Below are 24,349 nucleotides of genomic sequence, written 5' to 3'. Positions count from 1 at the left end.
AGGAAAAAGGAATAAATGTTGTTCCTCGAAGAACTTGTGCCCTAATTGGTCTTAACTTTCAAATTTAGTATTTCTATGTTTGCAGGACTCCCTAATTTGTCTTAACTTTTAAATTTAATATGTCTATGTTTGCAGGACTCAATCTCTTTTTATGCTCAAAACTTTGCAGATACGTTGTCTGATATGGCAAAACATTTCTTGGATCATTTGGGATTTTTCTGCTGTAGACGTTTCTGTTAATATCCTGTTGCTGTTCTAATACTGTAGATGACCAGTATTAATTATCCAGCCAGAGAAATCGGAAAATGGGAAAGCCAGCACCGTTCTGCAATGACTGAACAGCCAGCCATGGTGGCGGCGTACAAATCCTTCTTTACCGATGGGTTTGCAACCGAAACTTGAGATCTAATCCTTTCTTTCTTCACCTTTATCTCTATCCATGCACTATCGGACTCCGTTTCTTTCTTTCTTTCTTTCTTTTTTCTCCATGCTGCTAGAGGAATTAACCGACAAAACAAAGAACAAAAGCAAACTTTACTAATCCCCTGTTTTTGAGGGCTTAGAAGAAAATGGACTAAACACTGGAGAACAAAAAAGGGAATAAAAACCATTAGCTTATGGCCATTAACTTTACAGCAAAAAGCTTTAGCCGGAATGTTTGCCCTAGTAGATGACGTGCTTCACTTGGGTTTTCCATCAACTTGCTGCTGTTTCTGTGGTTGCTTAGCTTTTCCTGGGTTTAACTTCAACAGATTGAGACCCAACAACTGTTGACAGAAACAATAGCCGGTAATAAGCTGGTTTCTTGCACGAGTCACTGTCGTTACACCTAGCCATTTCCTTACACACAACAGAGACAACCTTATGAGCATACAAAAGCGTTATGTCTCCATTCAGGTCTTTTCAATCTATGAGATGGATAACAACTCCTCCTTTTCAATCTTTTTTGTTTCAGCTACTGGTTTAATCATGCTGGCTCTGTTTTCATTTGCAGGACATCTAGCTATGTATGTAGCCATTAATGAACTCCTTGTGAATGCCACATATACACCAGATGGTTTTTTCCAGATCTCGAAGAACACCGCTAACTTCCTTCGACAACATTCGCTGCTATATTTAGCTCTTTTGGATTTGTCGAACATCTTTCTGTAATGAATTCCTCGAACGACAATTTTGGATTTTTAGGACTCGTTTTAAAAAAATAAATATATACAAAATGAAAAAAATATAAAATCCATGATTCGAAAATAATAATAATAAAAAAATTTAACATAAAATTTATTTCTTCTAATTATTTTTTTTTAAAGTGGAAGATTACTCGATGACATACTACTAGGTGGACCAACACAGTAGAAGAGAAGATCTGATGTGGCGTCTAGACATAATGAATAAAAATAATAGCAATAGGATATGGAGTAGCAGTGCAAAATAATAATGTGGAGAAGTGGGCTTCGACTAAGGGTTAAGGAATTGTTAATGATTCATCCATCTTGCTCATTCTTACCACCTTCTCCTTCACCTTCACAACATTTTGCATTCACCAAGAAGCCACTTCTAGGCCTAGCCGACGCTTCTCTGTGTTCGCCTGGCACAATGAGCACCGCCACCAATCTCGACGGAATATTCAAGCAGAAACAGGTCCTTCGATCCAAAGTCCGCAAGTCCCTCAAGTCCATGGACCCTTCCCTCAGATCTCAAGAAGGTACCATCAAGGCCATCTTCCCCCCCCCCCCTTACCGTATCGTAATAAAAATCATTATTTTTTGATACATTCATGGCTAATTCTCATCTGGGTTTTCATCAGACGATGCAATTCAAAGTCTTGTTTTGGAAGCTCCATGGTTTAAATCTAGCCAGAGGCTGTGTGCTTATATAACTTGTAGTGCCCTGCGTGAAGTTGACACTTCAAAATTGTTGTCTCAAATCCTGCAAAATCCAACCAAAGGTAGCTCTGTCTGTGTATTCTTTAATTTCTCAAAATTGTCAATACAATGACCTTGATAGAGACGTAAATTCGAGAATGCTATAAGGTAGGGTTAGTAGAATAAACAATTTCTTGACTTGATGCTTTTTGTATGTGAGGAAAATCCCTCTTAAGCTTGTGCAGAATATGATTCCTCGTAACTTTTTTATGAGCTATCCTAGATGGGGGTGGACTTCTTATATGTTTTCTTGAACTCTAGATGGGTCAGCTCAGAATGCAAAAAAGCTTTATGTTCCGCGTGTGGAGGACAAGAATAGCCACATGCGAATGCTCAACATTTCAAGTATGGATGATTTAATTGCAAACTCTATGGATATTCTAGAACCAGCTCCAGTAGATCAACATGGAAATGCACGGGAAGATGGTATGTGTGGTACACAATATCTTCTTACAGTCCAAAAAATAAACCCTGACGTCCCTGTGCTACAGATTGTTTGTGTTTTTTTTCCTTCTCTGATTGAATGTATGAGAAAAGGAATAATTTGAAGCCCTTTCTTCTCTCTGAGGGAAGGTCAGGGTTTGAGTTCTTATTGTTTATATGATTGTTTGCTTTGGAAATTTGTACTTGCTCCTTAGTTAGCAGAGAAGTAGAACTTCTGAATTTTTGATCGCCAACTATTGCCTCCTCAAATCTAGAGAATTCCCTTCAATTAGTTTTTGTGATTTAAAGAAAGGAAATCAGTTTGCCGTTCATTCATTAGCATCAAATATAGATGTCTGGTATGCAGCAGTTAATTTATAAACTTGTCCTCAATGGTGAGAGACTCTATACAAACCTTATCTTTTGCAACTAGGCTTTCTCCCTGCCAACTGGCTTCCTTTGTTCTTTAAGTAGTTGGCAAAGTTGGAAACAATTGAGAGTTGTTTAGTTCAGTTTAGAGACAAATAAACAAGAGGCCAAATGGGGGAGGCTTTGGACCAGGCTTTTCTTGATCTCTGGCTGGTGAGTGCATCCGAATACCCCAGATAAGTTGCTTCTAACATGCTTTTTGGGTTTGGAGGATCAAAGGGGGCAAGGTGCTGAGGAAGTATGTAATTTTTGCTATGATTTGACACATTTTTCTGTGAGCATTAGACCACAAATTTTCTGAACAATGATCCTTTTCCTTCTGTTTTTGGGTTCAAGGAGGGATGACTGTGCTCAGGAGGAGGTTGAGAATATCAGCTTCCTGAAAACCTCAGTCATATAATCTGTACTAACATCCATCCATGTCAATGCTGGTGTTAAATTATAGGCATTGCCTCTAGAAATAGATTGCAGACACTTATTGATTCATATAATCATTTTTGCTTTATATCTGATAACAATTCACATTCAAGATGATCCTTCTTGGTGCAGTTATGCAGGCAAATGACCCAGTTGATTTGTTCCTCCTGCCTGGTAACTGTTTGTTTGTTTTGTTTTTATTTTTTTTTGTCTCAACCATTCCTCTGCAAATACATACAAGAAATTTTAGCAAAAGAAAATTCTAGTAGATAATGTATGTCATGTTTATGTTGGCAGGACTTGCATTTGATAAATCTGGAAGACGCTTGGGCCGTGGTGGAGGGTGAGCTTGTGCATCGTAGCCTATGCTTCTATTTTAGTCTATATGAAGTATTGTGACCTGAACTGTTTGGATGTCTTATCTACTTGTTAGAACACCCCCCCCCCTCTCAATCTGTATCTCAAAGCCGTGGGTATGATGCCAGATTTCTTCCAAACCCTTGCTTTGGATGTTTGGAGATTTAACCTCACTTTTCCTTTTGGATAAAATCAGCCATGATATTAGGATGATAGTCAAGTTACATGTGGTGAGAAGCCACTAAGCATATGGCACAGAAATGGGAGCCTTAACCACACCCTCTAAAAGCCAATAGCATGGAAGTTGCAAAGTCTGAACTGACATAGTACTGGGATTTGGGTATTATTTTGGACAGTTTTAAGGGAGGGGCATCCAATTTGAACCTCTTCTACTGGAGAGCTGCAGCTATCAACTAGGCTATGCTTCAGCCACGAGATTTAGGGCATTACTTTTGGTCTCTCACAGTAATTACTGAATCCAATTGCGTGGCTATTAGAACAGTAATCACAATTTTAACCTAGCGAGCACATCTGACTGTGCATAAGCTCTTGTTACTGTGGCCTGCACACTTTTCCAATGCATACTTTCTATACTTTGCTAACATAATATTTGCAACCAAATTATATCTTTCTTTAATTTTTGCATTTTCTTGTTTATATGTGCATTGAAAAATCCTAGTTATTATGACACTTTCCTGAGGAAGTATCAAGAACTTGCAAAGGAGAGAGATTGGAGGCAACCCCTCTTAGGTATTCACTTGGTCACCTCTTTGTAGTATGATGTGGAAAACTTGTTTGTTTCCTTTATAAATACAATCATTTGACAGATGATTTTGTTTTGTTTGTTTCTATTTTCTGTTTAAACAACGTGCTGTTGTTTTGTAGTCGCACTTTCATATTCTCTGCAAATCATAGATGATGGAGCTATACCGGTAACTTTGAATGATGTACCGGTGGATGTTCTTGTGTCCCCAGCTGGAGTGATTCCCATTAGCCAAGCTGCCTTAAACAGGTTTTGCTGCCTATATTCTTCTATTAACGAGTTGGGTTAAACTTTCTAGTATCATGATTAGTGTACATTTCCAGAATGCAGATTTGACTTTGGACTTTGAAACACCACATCAATCTTCTTCAATGCCTTCAAGAAATTAAATTGGTTGGCATGTAACATGACGAGGATCTTATATTTTTAAGGCTTGCAATGCTAGACTTCTGCAATTGGAATAGGATTAAACTTTCAGATATGCCATCAATGAGAGGCCATGATTGGTTGTCCAAGGAACATGACATTTGGTCCTTATAAACAGTGCTTGATGTGAAATGGGTTGGCATGATCTGTATTTGCCATGGGCAACTAACAAAGTTGAGATACTGGAAATGAGTATTGGAATAATTAACGAACCTTCTTGATACTTTGTTTTTTCATTGTTTGACGAGCTCTTTGCTGTATAAAAGGGAAGTAAATTGAATGCTGACAAATAATGGTGATCATTTTTTCAAGTCTGGTCACAATGTCGTTTATTCAAGGAGTAGCTTCTCCTCCTGGAATCCCAAATTGGATGCTTCCTTTTATTTTGTGACGCATGACCTGATCCCATCGGCTTTAGTGTAGCACAATTGAGTTGGTGGTTGAAAATTTTGGCTCATGAAGAGTCTTCCTTCCCCCATTACATTTCCTCTTAACGATGGTTCATGGAAGTCACTTTATTTATGCGTTGTTTCATTGTCAATGACCATTTCAACTCTGGAAAATAACAGAGATCGCCATTGTTTAACATGTCTGAACTCCAAGCTTTCCATTTGTTTAAGTCCATTTCTTTGGCCGTCTTGGTGTAGTTTTTCATGCTACTCATGCCACAAGTCTACCAACTTCACCAATTTTTTATTGGTCATCAACGTACACATATCAGAAACTAAGATTGTTAATGGGGTTCTGAGGAGATAACGAGCAATGTATAATAACCGTGATCTTTGATTATTACTGTATTCGCTAGCACACTCTCCGATCTTCCTTCTCCAAACTACCTCCTGTTTCCGTAACCTAAGTCCCTGCCTGCCATGATTTCTTTGCCACCATTTAGGGTTGTTGGTTCTTCCCCTGCATATCGACCCAGCTGACCATGATCAACTGCAGGATTTCTGTGTTGAAGACTTTTAAAACCCCCATATCTGTAAATGGCTTCCCTTGTAAACCTGAGGCAGAAGTAACTTCAGATGATTTGTTCTTCGATGGGTTCATCGAGGAGGGAAACACAAACAAACATATTTGGTCGGTCTGTGACTCCAGCAAATGTCCTTGCCTTTCCTGGCCTCAATACTCTTGGAATTTCCATGAACCGAGTTGACTTTGCCCCTGGAGGATTAAACCCGCCTCCCTCACATCCTCGTGCAACCGAGACTGGTGTGGTCATTGAGGGGAAGCTACTTGTAGGATTTGTAACAACTAGCAATGTCTTTCACTCCAAAGTATTGACTGTTGGGCAGACGTTTGTTGTTCCTAGGGGTCTTGTCACTCTCAGCTGAACGTTGGAGAAGAGAACGCCCTCCTTTTCACAGCTTTCAACAGTCACTTGCCTGGGTCAGCCATCGTCCCAACAACTCTATTTGTGTCAAACCTCAATTCCCGGTGATGTGTTAAGCAAGGCATTCCAAGTAGGAAATGACGTGTAATTGATATCATAAAATCTAAGTTTGGTTCTGAACTAGTTCTCACATATCCATTACTGAATTCAGTCAGATGATATGATACAATTAAAGATTAGATGTATTTTCTACAAATGAGATGATAGTACAACTTCAGTGATGGTCACAGATATCACAAACACCTTTCTGCATCTAAGGTGGAAGCAAATAACAAATTTCTTCTCAATAAACTGAAGAAATCTAGTTCCTTGATTACGTTGCTCTTTTAAAACTTCCACCAACCTGCATATGTAGCCATTCGGATTGGGATCCTTGAACATAGTCTCTTGTTGGTTGTGGGCCAAATATCATTCCAGTAGCATCAAATGGCTGTGCACCAAGCTACAACAAACCATCATTGAACAAATCACATGACAGAAAAAACTAACAGAAGTGTTTACTGACACAGCTCTACTCACTGGATTTTGTGATGTCATCAGAAATTTCATTTGTTTGCTTGTTCAAAGACATGAGCAATTGGAAGAATACAGTATGAGATTGACAAATACAACCAAGGATGAGGTTAAGATTGCTCTCACAACGAGCAAACTCTCTTGGCTGCCTTTTGTGTTCCAAATGCAAACCTCTCAACCTACATTCCGAAACTGGGGCAACAGCAGTTGGGATCCAATATTTCTTTAGTGCAATCTCTCCTATGTACACCATATACAAAACCTTATTACTGATCCTTGTTCTTAGACATCAGAAATACTGAAAACTGAAGATGTTAACTTGTTTAGATTCTGTGCAAGCTATTAAATGCTGGCACAGTGGCAGCATTGCCTAACAATCAGAATTCCGGGCAGGCTTTCATAACTACTACATAGAGAAACCTTCAACTGAAATTTTACAAATAGATGAAAAATAAAAACAAAGCAGCTTTTGTTTTTAAACTGAAGGCTCATCCGTCCTCAATAACAGGGATCCGAGATGGAATTAGTTGGTAAGAATTTAAAATTGATACGGAGTGGGTGAATATCCAATTTTGACAATCACTCACCAATTAGATGCAGCAGTATCAATGACGCTCTTATTTTCTAGGTGGTCATAGTTATTACATGGGAATCAACAATGGCAGAGCAATTGTAAGAAAGATGCCAGAAACTACCTCTCATACAATGGTAAATCAATTATGTGATGATGTAAAAGTCAAGTGCTCAATCATGTTATGTCTACTTACGTATTTTGGATGAAGGCCTTCAATCGCGGGGCTCGTGCTCATCCTTGAATTTACTGCTTCTAGCTTCATTGAGAGGAACTATAAAATCAAATTTAAGAAGTATAAATCTACGTTCAACTTCAACAGAATAGAAAGGAAAAAATAGTCTTGAACTAGCAATAAGCACTGTAAGATGGGGATACTACCTCAACCTGACACTGGAGTGACTGGATGTAATTAATTATCTCATCAAGGGCAAGTGCTTTACCAATGACCTTGTTAAAAGAATAATCCATATGTGAACTGTGTTAAAAAATGATTGTGATTCTGATAAAATAAAAAATAAAAAATGAGGAATTTCAGCTGACACCTTCCATCTTCCAAAATGTCTGTTATGGGATGGCTAAATTATGAGGCATGAAGTTTGGAATACAACAGAGACCAGGTAACAGATTCATCCTCAGCCTACCTCGGCCTTTTCTTTAAATTTTCCTAAGAATTTTTTTTGCAGAACTATGGTAAAATGACTAAGATAAGACCAGCAAGACAAATGAGCACCTTATTACACCCAGGGACCAAATCTTGGAGTATCTTCATCCTCTCACCAATCCTCTCTCTCCGAGCCTGCCAAAAGCAAGTCTAATAGTAAGCAGCAGGTTTAAAAAATGTCCACCATTTAAACTCTGAAGGTTCAAACAGATAAAAAAAAAAAGAAGCAACAGTCTAGTAAAATGATTACAATTTCATATCAACCTGAATCCATTTTACATGAAAGTCCTACTGCATTCTTTTTCAAATTGAGAAACGATTTAAAAATTAGCAAATTAAAGAGGGCTTAAGCAAATTACTCTCTCTGCTAAACTGTGGCTATCAGTCGCTTGGCCCCTTCTTGATCTGACATGAATGTAGTCTTGCATAGGTGGCTCAGATGGTTTACTGCTTGGTTCAGCTGGCTTGTTATTAGCAGCAGAACTTGCTTCTATTTGAGCTCTTGAATCATTGTTTTCATTCCTTGACCCCGAAATTTTCCTCCGCTTACCATTCAAATCATTCTGTCACAAACACAATGAAAAGGTACAGACATACATCATTTCCAGTTCAAGAAAATAGTTCATTTCTATCCCCTAACCTAACATCTTCAGTCCAAAAAGCTGAAAATCTCAATCAATAAAGTAACAACCGCAAGCTCCATTCGGAAAAAGGAATTGTAAGCACAGATAAACAAGGGAAAAGACAATTCAGCAACTTGTACAGATCACAGGTTCATGCGCGGAAGAAAAGTAGTTCAATTGCATAAATAAAAACCAACAACCCATTTCAAATGCAAAGCTAGTAAATAGAATAAAAATTAATTCCCAGTTAACAGATCCCACACTGAAAATCTAACTCTTTATTTTTCCCCATTTTATACACAAGTATAAAGAGTGGCACTCTCTCTCTCTCTCTCTATATATATATATATATATATAAAAGTCTCCTTTCTCTTTTTTTCCTTCCATTTTCCAGAAAAAGTTTGCACATTCATCAGTTCAGGCTTAAAAAAAGCAAATTAACAAACAGAACATCTCCCTTTTTCTGAGAAACCAAACAAAAGGAATAAAAAAAAAATACAAAAGAGACAAGAAAATGAAGCAGAAACGAACCAAATCATGGGCACTAGTGGTGGTAGAAACCATTATGGATGAGTCATCCTCCTCGGAACTCAAATCTCTAGCCTTCCTATTTCCATTTCCATTTCCACCCCTCTGCTCGGTCACAGTGGATTCGTCAACGAACCCATCTCGGTCGGCCAAATTAGCCATCCGGAGGCCCAAAGCAGTTGAAGAAGAAGGTGGAAAAGGCCAAATCTCAGTTAATGAGTAGGAAGATGGGTTGGCCGCAGAGAAGGACTTCTCGTTTATCAATGGAGGATCCATATTGGATTGGATTGGATTGGATTTGATTGGATTCACCAGAAAGAAGACAGCGTCAGCGTGTGCCAGTGGACTATAAGTTGATGCCTCGTCAAGCTCAGACTGGAGGTTTTTTTTTTTGTCCATGTCACAAATAGGCTTTTCCTTCTTTTTATATCTTTTCCTTAGTTTATTTTTTTTTTTTTTAGAAAATAAGGGTGTAGGACATAAATTAATTCGAATCAATCATTTTTTTTTAAAAAAAAAATAGGTTCTTACGACCATCCTCTTAGAAAATCTTTACGTCCATCCCCAGAGAAAATCTTCATACTTGAATACCTTCTTTATTTTCACTTGTATACTTTTCATTTTTCAATTTATTTATCCTTGCTTCTAATTGTGATAATCTATTTATTATCTAAGTTTTAATTTATTGTGATCGAAGGCTTAACCCTTCTACTAGGGTAAAGTGATAGCTTGGTTCCTATCATTGAAAACATAAAAATTATTATTGCTATTTTACTTTATTTTATATAATATTTTCATCCATAATAAGTATAGAAAAATCATGGATTGTCTCTTTAAAAAAGTTGCTTTAAAATGTGCTTTTTAAGAGAATTCATGATAAACTCATGATTAATGGCCTAAACCCCCCCCTATAAGCCTCCTTTAACATATAAGCCTCCTTTAACATATGCATAACCTCTTCATGTACACTTCTTCTGAGAAGAGCCCGACTTCATGAGCTTTTATACGCAACATGTTTGGGTTTATATTTTTTTAACCTCTAATAGATTCAGATAACTTGTCCATGCTCAACTTTTTTTTGAAAATTTTTCTAAAATCTCATTGAGTATTTTAATATTTATACCAATCCAATATATATTATTTTAAATAGAATATAATTCAAAATATCATAAAGGTGAAATTACATTTCACTCTTCCCCTTTATAAAATGACAAAACTTATAGGCTATAAATATCTCATGAATCTTTCAAGAACAAGGTTCATAATATCTTTATTTTAATATTTTCAACATATATATTTTCACAGTCTATCTTTTTAAAATACCATTGCACTTTCTCTCTTTACAAAATTACTAACTTTATCATCAAAGAGTCCGCATTTCGTCGCCTTAGCCCTACATCCCTGCTACTACCACAACTATTGGTTATCTTGACTTATTAGACATCACCTACTACAAGTTATCAGTTCCCTGAGATTTTCATATCAAGTCACCAGACACCTTGACTAGGGATGATGGATTGAGTTACTTGAACTAAGAGATTAGCTAATTATATAACACATAAACCTTATTTTTAAGCATTTTAGATTTTAGGACTTATCAATTTGGGATGAGAATAATGAAGGATTCCTTGGTGGAAAAGATCAAGACTTCGAAGTTGCATTATATGTGTGGAAAATAATAAGAAGTAACTTTGAAATAAAATATTGCAAGTCATTATAAATATCATATAATGAAGATATTTGCAAAAAGGATCATTAGTATCGAGGATTGCCTATTTGGTTTGTTAAAGATATTGTTGTAATGAATAATTATTTGCAATGATTAATATTGATGTGTTTAGAAGAAAAAAAAAGCATCTCATCTTACATGATCATGTCATGGTTAAATAACCAAATATGTGTTTAAAAACTAGGGATGTTACACCTATACGCCCAACTATTTATCTACAAATCAATTTTACCCAACACATAATTTCACACATTTCAAAATTTCAATATATACCTCAAAACAACTAAACATTTAATAATCCTTATTATAACATTCAACACTAATCTCAAGCATGCTTATAAATTCCTATACATCCATTAAACTCCTTATTTCAATTTCATTTCATCTAGAATTTTAACATTAAAGGTTCCAACTTAATATCCACATACTCTTCAAACTTTAATTAATATCTAATTCCATAAATGAATATCCATGTTATGACATTGAATCCTCATATAAATCTATTTTATTTTCGAGTTTCAAATTAATTCTTATAACATCACCGCCCAATAATAATATTCATGTTTCACATACTAATTCATTATAAATATTTACTCATTTTTGTCAAGCATATAAAACTTCAAAGTCTATACAATTTATCTATTTTCTACATTTCCCACATTTAACACATACCACAACTACAAAAATGATAGTCAAATTTAGGCATTCCTAACATCATTTAAAACATTAAACTTGCATAATTCTTTCCAATTTAGCTAACTCTAAAAGTTCAATATTTCAATACATCCAACACAAAATATTTAAGCTTTTAGCCATCCCCCTTTTTAATTATTATTTCTTTCAATTGAGAATTTTTCTATTAACACTAGTTTTTTGATTTTCAGAGTAGGGCTTACATTTCTTATATAAGATCAATTGATTTGGAAGTTCCTTAAGTTGTTTAAAAGTTTATTTTAATATAAAAGTAAAACTATGTTTCATTTATAGTTTCATTATTTTTCAATTAAGTTCTTTATAAATAAAAAACATCAAATCATGTTATATAATTTATAGTATTGTTTTCTAAAAATCAAGTACAATCAAGTATTTCAAATGAATAAGCATCTACCATATAAGATTTCCTATACATAAAATTTTTAAAACATTTTCTTATATTTTTATAATGATGTTAAATCTTTTTTTATCCAATTTTAGTTGATAAAAATATATAAATAATTAATAAAATTGAATATTATACAGTTAACAAAAAGCCTAAAAAAGATGGTGCTTTTATTGTGCACGACCTTACAAAATACTATTCATTAAAATATTATTTTTTTATCATTCAACATTTAATTTATTAGAGATTGAGTTTTATGATTTGTTGTGGTTTGATTTCTATGTGGTTATCTTAATCTAATTACAAGTGTTGTAGGTTTAGCGAGTTATTCTAGCTGACTCATATATTTTTTAATTGATTTGTTTTTTCAATTTTATTCTTTAATATTAGGTTGATTAGGAACTAGGTTTCAAGATTTATTTTAATTTACTTTCTATTAGGTTATCTCGGTCTTATGACCTAGATTATGAGTTTTGCGAGGTTACTATGAGTTGACTCAGGTCTTTTTATTATGTCATTTTTAAATTAAGCTTTTTCCTAATTTTATTCTTTAACAATAAGTTGTTTGATAATTATGCTTTATAATTTGTTTTGATTTTTTTTTTATATGAGGTTATCCAAATCTCATGACCCTTGTTGTGTATATAGTAGGGTTGTCTAGGTTGACACGAGTCATTTTTCTAGTTTGATTTCTATGAGGTTATCCTGGTATCATGATCTTAATCATAGATTTGATAGGTTAACCAAATAAGTTGACTTAGGTTGTTGTTTGTGTCTTTTTTTTTAATTGATATATATATTTTTTTTAAAAAATTTTATCTTTCAATATTAGATTGATTGAGAATTGAACTTCTTAATTTATTTTAATTTATTTTTTATAGGGTTATCGTAGTCTAATGACTTAAGTCGTGGATTTAATAGATTAACTAGGGTTTACTTAAGTTGTTTTTTTTTTGTTCTTTTTTAATTGATATTTTATTCATCTCATCCTTTAACATTGGGTTGAGTAGGAATTAAGCTATATAATTTATTTTGATTTACTTTATATGAGGTTATTATAGTTTCATGATTCAAGTCGCAAGTTTAACAAGGTAACTCGGGTTGACCCAGATTATTTTTTTAGTTTGATTTCAATGAAGTTATCCTAGTATTATAACTCGAATCATGGGTTTATCTGGTTAATTTAGATTATCTCTAGTCATTTTTTGGTTCTTTTTTTAATTATTTTTTCTCAATTTCATACTTCAACATTAAGTTGATTGAGAATTAGACTTCATAATTTGTTTCAATTTTTTTTTTTATGAAAATATAATGTTCTCATCACTTAGGACATGGACTAGGCATGCTAACTTGAGTTGATCTGAGTTATTTTTTGTCCCTTTTTAATTGAATTTTTTTAATTTTATCATTCAACATCGAGTTAACTGGGAATTAAGGTTCATAATTTATTTTAATTTACTTTATATAGGGCTATACTAATCTTATGACCCAAGTTGCAAATTTGACAGGCTAATTTCAATTATTTTTTTAGTTTAATTTCTATGAGGTTATCTTAGTATCATAACCCGAATCATGGGTTTAGCGGATTAACCTCAGTTGACTTAGGTCATTTTTTATATCTTTTTAATTGATTTTTTCAATTTCACCCCTTAACATTGAGTTGATTAAGAATTGAGCTTCATAATTTATTTCAATTTACTTTTTTACAAGGTTATCATGATTTTATGACTCAGGTTGTGGATTTGACAAGTTAACTTAAGCTGACTTATGTTGTTTTTTATCCTTCTTTTAATTGATTTTTTTCAATCTCATCTTTCAAAATTGGATTGATTAGGAATTGAACTTTATAATTTATTTTGATTTACTTTGTATAAGGTTATCTTGGTTTCATGCCCCATGTCGTGGATTTGATAAGTTAACTTGGGTTGTTATTTTATTCTTTTTTTAATTATGTTTTTTTTTTCAATTTCATCATTCAACATTGAGTTGATTAAGAATTATATTTCATAGGTCATGAATTTGGCAAGATGACTTAGGTTGATCCAATAAGTTATTATCTCAATTTTTTTTTAAATGTCATCTTGAATTATTTTTGAGTCAAAATATGTTTTTACTAGTCGTTAATGTTGCCTTTTGACATTTCATGTCGATCGAGGTCACATTGAGTTAACCATTCCATGATTTAGACTTTTTTCTACGAGAGAAAACATTAGTAATGTTTAAACCTTTTTTTTGTACATTAAAATAAATTAATCTGATTCGTAGAAAAGCATGGGCCAATGATCTAGTACAACTAAAAAAATATGTGGTTTTATTATTGATTGTTGTAGCGGTAGATATGACTCATTATGGACAACACCATTCAAGTAATAATTTTATATTTTTCTTGCATTTCAGTCATCAAACTTTATTTCTTTCAATTTCATCATCACAAGTTATGTTGACATCATTTTATGTGTTAGGATTTGCTTTTCTTTATATCCCTCCACATATGCAAAGTATATGAGAAAATTCAAAATTGAATTAAAGATCAATTTCATGAAATAAAATTTAATGTTATATGTATTTTTTTTTTTGAAAGAATAAGAATCAAAATAAAAATAAATAAATAACCATACCATTCTCATTTTCATCCCTAAAGTTTAATTTTATGTATTATTTGGTTCTTGTTATTTTATGATTTTATATTTAGGTCCATGACTTCATTTTTATTACATTTCGATCATTGGAAGCTGAGAAATGAAAGACAAATTCATTGATACAATAAGAGGAGATAAAAAGCTTTCAGCTTGTTCCTATTTATTTTTTTATAAATGTTTGAAAAAAAACCAAAAATAGCAAAAAAACAACAAAAAATCAAAATTATATATATTTGACGTATTCACGTCACTTACAACGTTTTTTTCTTCTATGTATTCAGTACTCAACGTGCTTTTTAAGTTGATGTTAAAGTTACTTTTTTTCAAAAAATTCAAAATACAAAAAAAAAAAATCAAAATTTGCAAAGGCCTAATACAAAAAGAAAGAAGTTGAGGGACCAATTTATGTTTTGGTTTGCTTGGTCACCGATTAAAGATAAAAATATGGTGACAAAGGCGTACTTCATGCTAAAATAGAGCCAATAATTAAATCTTGTATGATTCCACTAGTTATCTTATATGCACTAAAATGGAGTGAAATGATAGGTATATCATGAATTGATATGGAAGGTATGACAATGTCAAACACAATATAAGCCATATGGAGAAGTTAAAGAGATACTAGGTTGAAGAAGCTATATAAAAACAACAAAAATAAAAACACTTATAGTTGTTCACAAGCTTTGTATTAAAGGTAGAAGACAATTTAAAAACTAAAGAGAAACAAAGTGATATTTACAAATCAATAACTATTAACCAGATAAAATAATTCCAACAATAAATGACACAATACAATGATACTAAAATTTACACCTAACATTTTATTGTTTTGAGTCTCAACATTCAACTTTTACTCTATTCTATATAAGGTATGAATACCTTTATTAAAACATTCAAAATTGCAAAGTCTTTATGAAAAACTACTAGTATTATAAATATTTATACTTAAAAAGCCCATATAAAAAAAACACAAGTTAAACTTTTATATAATTGTTTAATAATTTTTTATGAACTTCATATATGTGTGGTTAGTGTTATGGTGTTTTATATAGAATATAACAATACATTATATATTTGTTTATTCATTTGTCCTAGTAGGTACAAAAGCTACAAAGTTTAATGCTATATTTGAAAAATATTTTGATGATGATTATAAAGATATAATGAATCATGTTGTTGATCATATTAATTATGGTAGTGGTGATTGTAGTGATGACTCTAATGGTATTGATGATGTTGGAGATAAATATGATGATGACGATAACAATGATAATAACGAGGATGACAAATCATTTTGGAGGCGATACTTTGACCCTAAAAAAACTACATATATGCACAACCAAAGCTGTAAACATGCATTATGTTAATTATGTGCATAAGAAACCCTAAAAAGTTTTATACAACACATGCATGATATGGTTGATTGAACTTTTAAAAAGACATTGAAAACAATGTATCCATATGTTTAGGATGGATACAACAATATTGCAAAGTTTGTGCTATAATTTAGAGACACAGTATGAGTTAAAACCCAAGTTCAAGAAAAATTTTAATATTTGAATTAAACTGTTAGTAGATGTTTCGATGAAGTCTTAAAGATGATATATTTGCTTGTAGTAGATGTTATAGAACCAAAAAACCCTAAATTTAAAAACACTCCATGTGAAATTATGATGAATCCAATATATATATATATATATAATCATTTCAAGGTAACTCAAATGTAGTTCTTATTCATTAATGGCAAATATAAATTGTAAACAAAATGTTGTTAATTATTTACAATCTAATATTTATAGTTTTTCATATAGAATTGTGTTGATACAATTAATGACACATATATGTGTGCTTGCATGTCTTAAGAAAATCAAATTTTATTTATTAGTAAAAAAAATATACAGCCTCAAAACGTAATGGTTGTATATAATTTTGACATATAATTCACATTTGTTTGGGCAAGATAAAAATATAATACACATGTTATACGTATTTTATAAAGGCTATTAACAATCCTAATATAAAATTTTCAAAACCATCGAAAGGTAATTACATGAGAAAAATTGAATGTTATTTTAGTATTATTATGGTTAATCTTTATTTATGAAATTAATTAGAAATTCTTAACTTGTTATCGAAGGGAACTATTATTTGGTTGTCCCAAGCTCAGCTGTTAGGACAAGAGGGACTAAAGCCTACAAGAAATACTCCAATTAGGGCTGGCTATCCCCTAAAACCAGGAATCAAGAGGTGAAGCTGCATCTACAAAGAATGATGATCACACACACACACACACACACACACCAGAGAAGTCGGATTCTTGTCACCTTTGACTACATAGGTTGGCAAGCAAAATTGGGTTTCATTACATGAATGGGCCATTTTAGGAAGCTTCAGATTTCAAGCTCGCGCCTTGCCACAAGATAGAAATGGGACCACAAAGGATGCCCACCTCACTAAAGCTGAATATGTCCAAAGTCAAATAGAGCTTGTGTACAATGATGTTCTTGTGAAGCTTCTAATTCCATGGACTTGGTTGCCTAGCATCTTTAAAAGCTGAAGTACCACCAGATGCTGCCGGAGAAGGAGAGGATGCGGCATAATATGTGCCTGATACAGACAATGTAGGTAAGTTTAAAGGATGTCCATGGTGCCCCGTTGGAGCAAATCGTGATGGACTAACAGAGGTTCCCAAACCAGATCTAGAGGGGTGTGGAACCTGCAAATGATTTCAGTAATTGAAAATCAATAGCAAGTGGTACACATCAATATAAGATACTGAAGGTGGAGAAGGTATAGCAAAATAAAAACCTGGCATAGGATGTCTTAAGATAATCCAATCATAAATACATGCTACGCATGACACCTCTTGATTTGACTCAATGCAAAACATTTTAGCCTGAGCGTGTTTAATGAAGTGTACTGATGAATTTCAAGGAAACCTAACTGAAATATTGTTGTTCAAGTGAGGATAAAAGTTAAATTAATTTGCAACTCTATGCCATTTCAAGTTTCACAATATCCACATAATTAATTTATTACGAAGCCTAATTGAATAATTGTTTATTCAAGAAAGATATGCCACGTTAAATTATAATTCTATGCCATTTTAAATTCCACAATATGAATAAAACAATCTCTGATAAAGCTGTTAACATATAATAACATGCCTATGTCGACTAATCATACTTCTCTTAAATAACCTTTATGTTCACAAGACAGCAAATTCATGGTAATTCGTGTTGACAATATTTTTCAGCCTCCCATGTCTGGCTCTCCTATCAAACTATTGATAGCCATCATCAACCCAAGTTGCAAAGGGAAAACCAGTGCTGAATTCATCCATCTCTAATAAGCCAACTGTCTTTGGCATTTAGCACCCCTGCAAAACCATTAGTGTGCAAACAACTAATAATTTTGGCGTTATAGCACACTGTCCAATCACTCTGATCGTCTAGATGGCAGAATATAAAAAACACAACCTTGGAATCTGTAATAATATACTTCACCCTCTTGACATATTTTTTTCAGGTGATTTTTCTTCCTCAATACTGACTACCCTTAATAGTTTTTATAAACATCTATATGGAAGGTCCAGACCAACTGAATGTCTATTAAACATAAACCCATAGCAACCTGTGGCCAGCTCAAGGGATTAGGGCGTGCAGGGTTTGGTTAGCAATCTATTTTGTGGCCTCGTTCTACTTACTACTTGAAAATCTCTCTGAATGTAATTCACTAATATCTAACAACGGCCCATAAAAAAATTAAACAAAAAAAGGGAAAGAAAGGAAATTTAATTTGAATGAACTGCAACACAAACAGGAATATCAATAGAATGAGGCAAATTGTAGTTGTAGCAGAGTATATTTATGTTACCGCATTGGGCTGAATATAGGGAGGCCTTCTAAGAGGAGACTCAGATGAGGGAGAAGGAGATGTACTGCTCATTCTATGTACATGACGTGAATGAGTGTTATGATTTGAAATATCTTCAGCTTCTCCCCCTTCTATATCACCACCAGGATTCGCCTCAGAGCCCATCCTAGGAGTAGGATGCCTAGTCATCGATCCAGAGTCATTTGAGACATCCACTTGAAGTTGAACAGAAGGGCGAACCGGCATCCCTTGAGTACTATTTCTTCTCTTTAATTCTTCCTCCACATTCAAGATCTGTCAATCATTCCAAGTTCACCAATTGTTCAAAAAGGACGGAAAAGAAGAGAACAGCGCAAAAAAATCGATTCACACTCCTTAATCAAGCCCAGAGAGAAGACACAGAGTTACCTGCTTCAACGCTTTTACAAGGTTATGCTTCTTTGCATTTAAAACTTGTAACTTGTCCTCGATTTCTCTCTTCCTTTTCTCTTTTTCGTCATCTAACTCGTTTGCATTGCTCTTTGTCTAAAAAGTAAGGGCCAACAAAATTTAAGAATGGCAATTATCATTTAAACAACAAATTATCAAAATCATAAAAAAATGAAGTATACAAATAATTAAAAAGAACAAAAAAGGTAAGATTTAAATCCGAATACCTCCACGCTAGGGTTATTAGCTACGTCGTCGGGTTTTTGCAAGTTATTTGGATTCGGATCGCCATTAACTGCATCATCAGCGGGCTTCATGGAGAAATCAGCGCCTTCCAACCCACCATCATCTTTTTCATCCTCTCTAGAACTAGAAGCTCCTCCATCTCCTCCACCTTTACAATCTTCTGCTTGTTCTGCTTCTTTACCATTATTATTTGCAACAATCTCTTCTTCTACTGCTTCCAATTTAGGTTCAATTGGGGCTTTCTCGTAGTGATTTGAATTAGGGTTTGAAGTGGTGGTGGTGGAGCGGAGGCGACAGAGAGCTTTGGAACGGCGGTGGAAAAGGGTTTTGAAGTCTCTAGGAGAAATCTTGGGGGCAGGCATTAGCCATCGACGAGGGATGTCTGCTACGCTGTGCAAATTCCCTCTGTACAGCGATATCGCCACCATCTCGCTCGATTTGTAGATCAGAACAAAAGCTACAGGTTGGTTACTCAAAGACACACACCACTTGTCGTTGGCTTAATAAATTTCCAATCAACTTTTCTATTTTTCTCCTTTTGACCCCCTACTTTCTATTTATCATTGATTTAGTCCTCCATAGCCCCCTCAGCACATTGACACATATACCGTTAATACAACAAGTGTTATTGATATAAATTTCTTTCTTAAATTCAAAATTATATTTAGAACTAATTAATTTTAAAAGGATTAAGAAAAGCCTCAAACACACCTTTTATATCAAGTAAGAATTGACAAATACCAATAAAAGTACTAAATAAAGCATTACACGAGGCTATAAATAAAGCTATATATATAAAAATAAAGCTTGGAAAATATATTTTTTTTACGAAGAAAATAAATATTATTATTAGAGCTTGAAAAAATAAATCACAAAGTGTGCCTTTCTAGAAAAAATTATATTGAATTTGTTTAATGCAAGTCATACTAGAGAGTACCTAATTAGAGCTATCTTTAAATTTTATTTTCGAGTGATCTGATTGGGAATGTAGTTGTGGTTGTTTTTTAAAGTATTTTTTATGTTGAAATACATTAAAAAATATATTTTTTTAAATTATTTTTAAAATCAGTGCGTTAAAATGATCTAAAACATATAAAAAATTAATTTTTAGCAAAAAAACATTTTAAAAAATAATTTTTAACAATATTTTTTTTTAATTTTGGTGGAATGCGGTGCCAAACACTAAAACTAAAAGAGTTGCTTCTAAATTAATGAAAACAAGTCACTTTAAGAGTTGATTTGTATCCTTATTTATTACAACTTACAAGAAATTTGGAATTCAATAAAGAAAAAAACACACATATAAAGTAATATTTAATTCTTTTTATAAATACTAAATAAAAAAAATTATATTCATAAATAAAAATCATTTTTAAAAAGTTTCAAGAAAAGTGCAATCAAAACTATATTTTTGAAATAAAGCAATTTTGCAATCTCAACAACAGCCAAACCAATGGCTCAACATATTTACTTGTTAAAATAATAATATGTGAATATTGTTTGAAATATATTTTTTAGTACATTTAGATCTTTAAGTATACAATTCGATACTTGACTTAATATTTCTTAATATATAAAGAGTATTTTCTAGATGGATATTAAATTAATAATAATAATAAAAATTCATATACTTGGAACACTAAGAAATTATTTATCATTATTTCATAAACTTTGTATAGTTGATTGTTAGTGATGGAGATGATGAATGAAATCCTTGCCAATAACTCGGAAGTAAGAGGCTCATTTTAACCATTAAAAAGCTACATGGCTTGATTTGACTAAGTGCTCATACTTGAGGGATGAAACATGTATTTCATCCTCACGTGAATGGCAGACGAGCTGTCGTCCAAGGAATTCAAAAGAGAAAGCATGGACCCTTCTCAGACACTCGTGATAAGAAACATCCATCCATTCACTCTTTGTTTAATTAATGGTTACAGAAAATTCAGACACAAAAGCTTGTTCAAAACTAAAATTAACATGAGGAGAAACTAGAAAGTATCCATGTTCATAAATTGGGGGGGGGGGGGGTTGAAGTTTTAAGAACTGAGTAATTGATCAGTTGTAGAATATTTCCTCCAGCAAGTTAGGAAAATCCAAGAATATCTTGCTTTCTCCATCCATGATAGTTTCAACAAATGAACTGTGTTGTGGCGATGACGATGCAACTCGATCATCAGAACCAGTGTTGCTTTGAAGTGCCAAACCCATTCCGTTAACTCCAGCACTAACCTCGGTATTAGATTGAACACTTTGCGGTATCATTACATTCGGATTCGGTGTTTGGTTCGTCAAGTCCTTGGATGAGAATTCTGCTGCGTTTTCCTGTTCTGCACGTGGATGATCACCAGGGAGATATTCATCTTCTAGAAGAAAATCGCACCAGCTAAAGCTTGTTGGGAATTTTTCTTGAGCTGCGGTGGAGCAAGTAGATGACGAAGATGATGATAATGAGCCTTCATCAAGGATACATGGTGCTAGAATAGTTTGATACGCAGTGCAAGTACTTGAGGCCTCCGTCACCAGTCTGATGGCTTGAAGCTGATCAAGAAGATCTAGTGAGTGATTGTCATTAGCGTCATTGTTATACATATTGTTCGAGAAACATTCCTGGTTTGGTTCCATCTTAGGTGGTACAGTTGTGGTCATCAAATGGCTGTTGATGTTCGAGATTCCTTCAGGAGTGAATGGATATTGCTCTGGTTTCAAAGTGAAAACATTCTTTAGGCCTCTGCTGAGTGACCCAATTCTGCTCCCAGATTTTACAAGGCCACCGATGTTTCCGTAGTCAGCTAAAATTTTAGAGAACGGCTTATGAGTGACAGGATCTATCCCCATTTCAGACAGCTTCTTTCTTAGCCTAGCGTTCCAGTAGTTTTTCACATCATTGTCTGTTCTTCCTGGAAGCTGTTGGGCTATTATAGACCACCTGGAACATGAAAGGGAAACCATGAGAGAGAGATAGAGATAGAGTAGAGTGTGTGTCTTTATACTTCCACTGTTACAGAAACAGGCTGTCAGAAAAAAAAACTCCATCTCTTGCAGGCTTCCTCGGATGTTAAGCTTGTTATGGCTTGCTACAACTGAGAATTGAGAGCTGATGCCAAACAGCACGCTGTGGGGACAAAAATGTAACGCACCCCTGTGTGCTTTTGGCACGGCTGCTAACAGCGTTGTTCATCGAACTCTTCCCTCTGATTAAATGACTGAAACTTCGGTGAGAATATACTGTAACTTAGGCTAGTAGAAAGCTGGGCTTGCAACTAATAATCAGCTTATTCGAGAAGTCATTGAGGCCAGGAAGCAGGGAAATTGTGAAGGCTGGAAAATGGCTTTCAAAAGGAGATAAAAATCGATGTATGTATTTATATAAACAAACGCTAGTGTAGATGGACATAAAGTTTGCTTCTTAGTGGAACTAATTATAAGTTTAAAATGTTAGTTTGACGAAGTGTTGTAAGAAAATATTTCTATTAATGAAGCTTTATGTTGCAGAACTGCATCGATCAGTGGTGAAAATTTGGCACAAGAAGGGAAAAAGAGAGCTTGTGGAAAACCTCACCTGCTACCTATTGCTGCATGAAGCCTAATAATCATTTCCTCTTCTTGAGGTGTGAAGCTGTCGTGTTTGAGATCTGGCCTCAGGTAATTTGTCCACCTAAGTCTGCAACTCTTCCCACATCTTTGAAGTCCTGCAAAACATGCTCGTTTATGGAAAGCTGTTTGACAGGAAAACTCAACATTATAGCAAGGTTAACTGTAATCCAAATCATATCAACATCATGTATCTGTAAATCGACCTGCTTTCTTTGGAACAGCAGTCCAGTTCCCTGTACCATGCTTGGACACATGAGCAAGCATTTTCGCATCTTCCTCTGCAGTCCAGAGACCCCTCTTCACATTCAATCTGTCACAGCAAGGAGGTCTCACCATCGTATCTGTTTATGCAAAGTCACAAATCAAAAGATGATATTACAAAATAAAACAAGCTAAGAGAGGGGCAAAAAAAAGACAAGTTTAATCGAGGTATAATAGCGATGCAACTCGAAGCTTTCTACAGAAAAATGCTATTTTTTTTTAAATTTATTTCCCTGCTTTTTGAGAGGTTGAGATGAGGAAGAATGTGGGTTTAAAGGTACAACAAGCGTGGAAGCAAGAAAAGCATGAAGCTGCTCACATTCAACTAAATTTCATGACATCTTGGGATGATATGAAAAAAAAAATATAGGAGAATGCTAGCTACCATTGCCACTGACATGCGTGAAGAATAAAAGCATTCATTTTGAACACCTGCTGTGTTAGTTGGCCAAGTCTACTTAAGAACCATGTGGAGCACCGGATAACTTAAACTGATAATCCCTAAATAATGTCAAAATAAGAATACTGAAAAACATTTTCTGAGATAGAAAGTTTCTTTGAAATGTCGTCTTCAACTTCACTTGAAGAGAGGGAGGGGAGGGTTTTCCCAGTAACCAGCTTTTGTTACAGAATTGCTGCTAGACAAGTGTTAACAATTAGGTGGAGAGTGTAAAAGCCAAACTGACCATGGCAATGGTGGGCAGCATTCCCAGAAAACACATAGAAATCATCTTAAATGTTTAAACTCACAATACATGTATGCTGAGCCCCAAGAGCACTAGAATCAGGCTCGAATTGGGTGTTTTTTTTTTAAAATAGTTTCCAACAATCACAAGTTTGATAAGACTAGTTATTTTAAGCAAATGAACCAAGGAATTGAAGAGATAGCATGGAGAAACAATCTGAGTGTGCTTGAGATGGACTTGCAGCCACAAAACAAGCATGAATTGTATATGATACTGGCTACTGAAACTAGCTAGAAACTGATGACATACATATATGTATGTATGTATCAGGGTGTTTGAAACGCGGAGTAAACCGCATTCCACCAAAATTCATTATTTTTTATATATTTTGGATGATTTTAATGTGCTGATTTTAAAAATAATTTTTTAAAAAATAAAAAAAATATTATTTTAATACATTCAGCACGAAAAACATTTTGAAAAGTAATTGCAACCACACTCTCAAACAGATATATTATCATGATGCATACATACTTCTGTTTTTACCATATTCACTGACCAGCTACTAACCAAGTTATATGGAATAACATACAATATATAGGGAGTACAAGTTCAAAAATTATTGTTGGATAGTTATCAACTAGACATTGTAATAGATGATTATTTTCACTAAGCTCATTACTACCATTAAAATGGGTCTCTTCATTCTCTAAAATTAAAATAGATAAAAAATATCTCGATAATCTCCTAACTTAAAT

General features: G+C 33.9%; 4 protein-coding genes and 1 pseudogene across 7 annotated transcripts; 2 read left to right on the top strand and 3 right to left on the bottom strand.

Annotated features, from left to right (window-relative positions):
- Positions 1 to 1,398: 1,398 nt before the first annotated feature.
- Positions 1,399 to 4,973, top strand: LOC118044592 (5-formyltetrahydrofolate cyclo-ligase, mitochondrial). Of its 2 annotated transcripts, none has more exons than XM_035052960.2 (8): positions 1,399 to 1,702; positions 1,805 to 1,945; positions 2,184 to 2,348; positions 3,324 to 3,365; positions 3,489 to 3,534; positions 4,228 to 4,298; positions 4,434 to 4,560; positions 4,642 to 4,973. In XM_035052960.2, the coding sequence occupies exons 1-8, from the start codon at positions 1,435 to 1,437 to the stop codon at positions 4,658 to 4,660; spliced, it is 879 nt and encodes a 292-aa protein (XP_034908851.1). In that variant the 5' UTR covers positions 1,399 to 1,434; the 3' UTR covers positions 4,661 to 4,973. The 2 variants fall into 2 exon arrangements, with proteins under 2 accessions (XP_034908851.1, XP_034908852.1); XM_035052961.2 differs by having other exon boundaries at positions 1,401 to 1,702; positions 4,635 to 4,973.
- On the top strand, positions 4,869 to 6,289 carry LOC118044858 (germin-like protein subfamily T member 2; annotated as a pseudogene).
- Positions 6,239 to 9,418, bottom strand: LOC118044593 (transcription factor bHLH79). Its single transcript, XM_035052962.2, has 6 exons — positions 9,033 to 9,418; positions 8,238 to 8,441; positions 7,948 to 8,013; positions 7,596 to 7,664; positions 7,411 to 7,488; positions 6,239 to 6,572 (listed from the first exon to the last, which is right to left on the bottom strand). The coding sequence occupies exons 1-6, from the start codon at positions 9,303 to 9,305 to the stop codon at positions 6,444 to 6,446; spliced, it is 819 nt and encodes a 272-aa protein (XP_034908853.1). The 5' UTR covers positions 9,306 to 9,418; the 3' UTR covers positions 6,239 to 6,443.
- Positions 9,419 to 16,810: 7,392 nt separating this feature from the next.
- Positions 16,811 to 19,540, bottom strand: LOC118044594 (uncharacterized). Of its 3 annotated transcripts, none has more exons than XM_035052964.2 (4): positions 19,029 to 19,540; positions 18,781 to 18,897; positions 18,373 to 18,666; positions 16,811 to 17,103 (listed from the first exon to the last, which is right to left on the bottom strand). In XM_035052964.2, the coding sequence occupies exons 1-4, from the start codon at positions 19,473 to 19,475 to the stop codon at positions 16,972 to 16,974; spliced, it is 990 nt and encodes a 329-aa protein (XP_034908855.1). In that variant the 5' UTR covers positions 19,476 to 19,540; the 3' UTR covers positions 16,811 to 16,971. The 3 variants fall into 3 exon arrangements, with proteins under 3 accessions (XP_034908855.1, XP_034908854.1, XP_034908856.1); XM_035052963.2 differs by having other exon boundaries at positions 16,811 to 17,212; positions 19,029 to 19,539; XM_035052965.2 differs by having other exon boundaries at positions 17,069 to 17,875.
- A 1,565-nt stretch (positions 19,541 to 21,105) lies between these two features.
- LOC118044859 (transcription factor MYB92) lies at positions 21,106 to 22,980 on the bottom strand. Its single transcript, XM_035053339.1, has 3 exons — positions 22,848 to 22,980; positions 22,610 to 22,739; positions 21,106 to 21,976 (listed from the first exon to the last, which is right to left on the bottom strand). Exons 1-3 carry the CDS (start codon positions 22,978 to 22,980, stop codon positions 21,106 to 21,108), a joined length of 1,134 nt encoding a protein of 377 aa, XP_034909230.1.
- Positions 22,981 to 24,349: the final 1,369 nt, after the last annotated feature.

This window comes from Populus alba, chromosome 12 (assembly GCF_005239225.2).
Source record: "Populus alba chromosome 12, ASM523922v2, whole genome shotgun sequence".
Taxonomy (NCBI): Eukaryota; Viridiplantae; Streptophyta; class Magnoliopsida; order Malpighiales; family Salicaceae; genus Populus; species Populus alba.
Note: the sequence above shows the minus strand (reverse complement) of the source record. Positions and strands in the feature narration are given on the sequence as shown.